At 58.7% G+C, this 5,590-nt stretch overlaps 2 protein-coding genes across 2 annotated transcripts in view; both read left to right on the top strand.

The window, feature by feature from the left end:
* Nucleotides 1–5,590, top strand: part of LOC113214394 (tubulin alpha-3 chain-like) — a 47,994-nt gene that overhangs the window by 10,577 nt on the left and 31,827 nt on the right. The window lies entirely within an intron of this gene.
* LOC113214545 (putative acyl-CoA synthetase YngI) lies at nt 89–1,326 on the top strand. The gene is made up of 3 exons (XM_052264472.1): nt 89–298; nt 604–717; nt 819–1,326. Exons 1-3 carry the CDS (start codon nt 104–106, stop codon nt 942–944), a joined length of 435 nt encoding a protein of 144 aa, XP_052120432.1. The 5' UTR covers nt 89–103; the 3' UTR covers nt 945–1,326.

Here is a 5,590-nt window from a genome sequence, read left to right as displayed (position 1 = left end):
GGGGGGGGGGAGACAGACGAACAGGGCTTAGAGAGGGGAGGGGTCATTTTTGGCAAAAACGACCGGGCGGTTCTTTATGGTCGGCTCGGCACCGGGCGAGATTATGTGCTTGCTCTGTGCTTCTGACTGCAGCGAGTCTTTGTTCTCTCTTTCCAGCGACCAGTTCGTCCTGGAGGAGGAGGGCTACGCGCGCATCGTCGGCCGCATCAAGGAGCTCGTCATTCGCGGCGGCGAGAACATCGCCCCCAAGGAGGTGGAGGACGCGCTGGCCGCGCACCCCGCAGTCCTGGAGGCGGCGGTAAGGATCTGGCTCGGGCTGCAGACACGTGGAGCGAAGACATGATCTGTCTCCCGAAGCTCAAAACTATTGCATACGGTGGCGTCTGGTTGGCGTGAGGCCAAGGCCGGCAAGACGGGTGCGCCGCGCCGGTGCGGGTGCGCCTCCTTCAGGACAGGTTTACCGGCGCGGGGTATGGACACCCGGTGGAGATACTCCGCGCATGGTTATACTCCACACCGCCCGCTGGTGGCTGGTTGTCACCGTCTTATTTGTTATTTATTTGAACTTTGTGTATTTTGTGACTTATTATAATTAAATTCCAGGTATACGGGGTTCCGGATGAGAGGATGGGCGAGGAGCTGGCCGCCGCGATACGACTGCGAGACCCGAGCGTGTCACTGACGCACGAGGAGATGAAAGGATTCCTCAAGGGAAAGGTGAGCACAGGGCTTCTCATAGACTTTTAAGTTTTAAATCTTGTAATGATAAAGAGGAAGAAATTCGTGGGGTCCTTTACACTGTTATTATTCACTTCCAGATTGCTCATTTCAAAGTCCCAAAATACATGGATGTGATGCCGGACTTCCCTAAGAACCCCTCGGGCAAAGTACAAAAGTTTAAGCTGAGAGATGCGTTTGTAAAGAAATTGTCTGAGTCAAAATAAGACATATTGTAAGAAAATCCATTCAAGAACCCATGACTAACAGACTGCTGTTCTGATTTTTCTTTCACAAATGTTGTGATATTAGTATTATTTTACTATGCTATCCCATCTTGTTTGTATGCATGTGTGGGTGTATGTGAGCGTGACTCAGTATGTGCGTGAAAGGAGAATAATTGTGTAATGAAAGAGGACCTGTAAGTATTTTTAACTATTAACTGTCAATAAGAAAAATGACATTTCATTTTTACGTAAGGAAATTGACCATTTTGTTTGATTGTCACTAAAACTGACATTTATATTTTATATTTTTGAAAAAACATTTTGTTTGTGATTTATAAGGTAATAACTTAATAAAGAAAATTTATTTTAAGTAATAAAACTACTAATGTCTATTCAATGTTACAGGAAAAAGACAAAAAACTAGTTAACAGGGGTGTGAGACGGCTGAATACCCTTATTATTTTACATTGGCACTTCTATCTAACTGACGGAAATCTCATCGAATCTCATTAGGCTGATTAGCCGTGTGCTCGAGTGCGGCCGGCTTGCCTACTCGCCCGAGCCAAGGCGTCAGCGTCATGGTCAGGAGGGGTGGCGCGATCGGCGCGATAGGCAACTCGTGCCGCACGCGTGCGGGCGGTGCAGTATGACAATAAATGTGGGAGGGGTGAACCGGCTACCTCCTACATATTTTACATTTAACTGTTATCCCGTGTGATCCGTGATCTCCGAGATGGTCTGCGCCCAGTATCATTGTTGCAAACCTGCGCCTTCTCATAAATGCCCGCTTATCAACACCCAAGTAAGACCTCACATAAATATTTATATTTTTTTTCCGTCAGTCGCGTTAAGTTCCAACGTCCAATCATGTAAATAAATCACTACAAATGGGTAGAGTATAGAGTGTAACTTGCTAACTTATTCGGCTGCATATCACATTCCACCGTGGAGTAACAATGAGATCCCGTTGGCTCTACCATCGCCGAAGTCGTCGACAGGATGTCGGTAATGCAAAGTAGACAAAGCCTTTTTTTTTACCAAAACTCCAAAGAAAAGAACAAAAAAGAACAATATTGTGGCGGTTTACAAGAATTCAACAAACAGAGGCGATCTTGCACTCAGGGCGCTTGAAAAATATACAAACATGCTTCGCAACTTTGATGTAAAATACACATCTAATTTCACATGGGTCTCTTGTATCTTTACAAGGAAAAACCGGCCACTTTCACTATTGCGACGTTGCGAGGGCCCCGCAGGCGGAGGTGGCTCGGGCGCGAGGTCCCGCTTAGCAGCGCCCGCCCGTGTTGTGTGGACGCCGGCGAGCCAGCGCCGGGGAGGTAGGCAACCCTTCGTTCGCTGCTGTGACACGGTCTTGTGAGCGCCTGCCCCTGCCTGACCTGACGCTGACTGCGCGCGAAGATCAGATGGGCGGCTGAGGGCCCCGCGGAGCGGGCACGGGCGCCATGACGGTGTACCCGGTGCCCAAGCTCACGGTGCCCCAGTGCTCACCGCAGCTGCTGCACCTCGTGCTGCACAGCCCGCCCCCCAGGATGGCGGGCCAGCCCCCGAAACACCCTGGCAAGAACGCGTACGGCTCGCCCGCGTCTGCGTCCTGCGTGGGTGCCGGGCAGGGTGCGCCCGCCACCACGTCCGCCGTGCCGCTGCCGACGTCCGTGGACCTCCTCCTGGCGCGGGGAGCCGAAGCGGGATCGCGTCGGAGGTCCAGCGCGGTATCTGGGGCCAGTAGGGCCTCCGGTAGGTGAGTCACCCGTGACTCCCGCGGCGGATGTGGTGGAAGGGATCCGGAAATCAAACTCTCGGTCCAGATCGCGGCGGTCCCCGCGAGAACGATCTGCTCCCACGACCTCCCCGGTGACGTCGGTCGGCGTCGGCGCAGCCCACGGTGGGGACCCAGCGCGACAAGACAGCGGACTCGGCAGCAGCCAGGGCGGCCAGGACAGTCCGAGCACACAGAGCACAAAGGGTGGACAGCCCGTCGGTCAGGACGAGCAGGCCGTCGGGGGCGGCCGTGATCCGCAGGGACCGCAGGCCAACAAAGCCCGCGGGCTGTTCGGCGAGGAGACCTCCCTGGCGTGCACGTACCGCGCGACCGTGCGACGCGCCTCGTCGAGGGCGCGCTCCAGATCGAGCACATCCGGCAAGAGCCCTGCAGCGGCCGGCACCCGGAGGGACTCTCGGAGGGACGCCTCAGGCCCCGGGGAGGGCGGTTCAGTCCCGCGGGGTTCGCTAGGGGCGGCTGCCCCCTCACAGGTTCCACCCGGTTCGCCGTCGGCGGCCGCGCGGGCGGGCGGCGTCTCCGCCTCCCTCGATGACGACGACGAGCCTGCAGCACGCCGGCCCAAGGGATTGCACGGCGAGGACACGAGCCTGTCGTGCAGCGCTCGGCCGTCAGCCCAGGCTGGTAGGCCGGCAGCTTGGTGGCGAGCTTGTTGGAACGGAGAGTGGATGTCGCCTGATTCCGTCTGTTTCCTCTGCAGCGGACGCGCGAACGGGGGACTCCCCTAAGGCCCCGGCCGACGGCGACGACGCAGCGCCCGAGCAGGCTGGTGACGACCCTCTGACTACCGGGGCTGGAGCTGGAGCAACCTCGGCCCCCACATCCAAACCAGCTGATGGGTATTCCGGTGAGTGAGCCTACGCTATTAATACTACTAACCCCGGAGCATAAAGCATTCCCGTAAAGATGAAAAGAAGAAGAATGCGGCGAAAAAAAACGGAAATCAGGATGCTTCAACATGCTGTGGCCCCTTTCCAAAATGGTTCTTGTACAGGTTCCCCGACTTTGGTGCAGAAGATGTCAAAGGGGTTCCTCGCTGCCGAGAGGTCGACGCCGTCCTGCAGCTCTGGGCGCTCGTCGCCGGGCGGAGGCCTCGCAGCGCAAGTGACCGCCGCCAAGATCAGGGGTATCTTTGGGGACGACACGAGCGCATCCTGTCATCAGGCCGCGGTGCCGGCGGATGCGGTGAAGAGCGGCGGCCGTGAGAGGGCGGATAGTCCGGCAGCGGCCCCGGGCACTCCGTCCGGCTCTGCGGACAGGGACCGCGCCCAGACCTTCCTCAACACGCCCCCCAGCGCTGAGGTCTATCAGCGCGTCTCTCAGGCCCGGGCGGACATGCAGGCCGACGCCTCCTTTCCCAGGTCAGGAGCTGGTGGAGCTGGCGTTACAGCGAGATGTTTTTAATTGGGCTGGTATGGTAGCCTAAAATTTTTGCCCACCCCATGCCGTTTTAACTGGGTTAGGGAGGGCTAACAATTTCGGCTATGCGCGCTCAATCCAAAACACTAGCACTGGCGTAATGCACCTCGTCCTCTATAGGGTGTTCGTTATGGCCCGTCCGAACAACGGGGCATATCGACCACCCTGCATATTGTTCCTCTGAATTTATTCATACGCGGCTTACAGTGGTGAAGTCATGGCCTCCAAGCACACCATCGGGGACACCCCGGCGGTCGGCCCCCGGCCACCACCACCGCAGGACGCCGTCAGCCTGGGCGCATCGCGCGGCCGCGGGGATAGCGGGCAGCAGCTGGACGAGGCCAAGGCCCTGGACCTGTCCGACGTGAGGAGGAGCGTGTGCCTGGACCAAGACATAGTGGACGACGCTGACGCCGACGACGACGCCGTGGCCGTGTTTACCTCGGTCGATCAGGAACCCTCCGAGGCCAACCTCCTGCTGGCGGATCAATTCGGCGTCGAGGAGCGGATTGAGGTTGCGGAAGACTCCGACTTCCAGACCGGGGACGAGGGCGGTACCACAGAGGAGGAGGACGACGACGTCGGCGAACTGGCAGCGGTGGGCGGCGGGGAGGCGCACAAGGAGAGGGCACTGGAGTCAGACTACGCAACGGCAGACGAGGAGGACGAGGAGGGGGAGGCGGTCACTGCCAACCCCGTCAAAGCAGAGGGTCCGCCTCTTCCATACAAGAGCGAGTGCGTCAAAGAAGCGCTGACCAACAGGAGCGTCCCCGAGGAGGACCCCTTGGTGGGGTCGGAGCAGGAGAGGGCCGCTCACAGGGTCAGCGACGAGACCCGGCGGACCGACGACCTCGCCGCCAAGGACGAGGAGGCGGTCGACGATCCGCACGTCGTGGTAGAGGACACGCCGATGCAGGGGCCGGAGGGCGAGGATGCCCTCGAGGTTGACGTTGGGAACGTCCCAGACGAGCTGAACGAGGGCCTCGCTGCGGTGGCACCGTCCGGCCCACTCGACGAAGAGCGCCTTCGTGACGACGCTCCGCCTCCCCAGACTGTTCTCGACCTGGCGGCACTCGACGCCCAGACGGAGATACCCGATCAGGTGCTCGTCGAGGACACGGACAGCGGGAGAGGCGATTCTATCACCGACATGGACTACACCGAAGGCTTGCAAACCTCTTCGGAACAGCCAGCCGAAGAGGCGCCCACACAGCCCGACGATGCACTCGCTGCCGAGGACGTGCAGCCCGCGCTGCTGGACGCTCCAAAGACCGAGGCCGAAGCGCAGTCGTGCATGGGTTCTGGCGAACCCACGGGCACGGCTGAGGCGGTGGAACAGTCGCCCGCCCCGTTGCTGGCGTACGCGAGTGAGTGTCTGAGACCTGTGCGCAGTGAGCCCCGCGACAACGCGCTGGAGTCGGCTAACGAG

Source organism: Frankliniella occidentalis, unplaced genomic scaffold, assembly GCF_000697945.3.
Source record: "Frankliniella occidentalis isolate FOCC.00 unplaced genomic scaffold, Focc_3.1 Scaffold19, whole genome shotgun sequence".
Classification (NCBI taxonomy): domain Eukaryota; kingdom Metazoa; phylum Arthropoda; class Insecta; order Thysanoptera; family Thripidae; genus Frankliniella; species Frankliniella occidentalis.
Note: the sequence above shows the minus strand (reverse complement) of the source record. Positions and strands in the feature narration are given on the sequence as shown.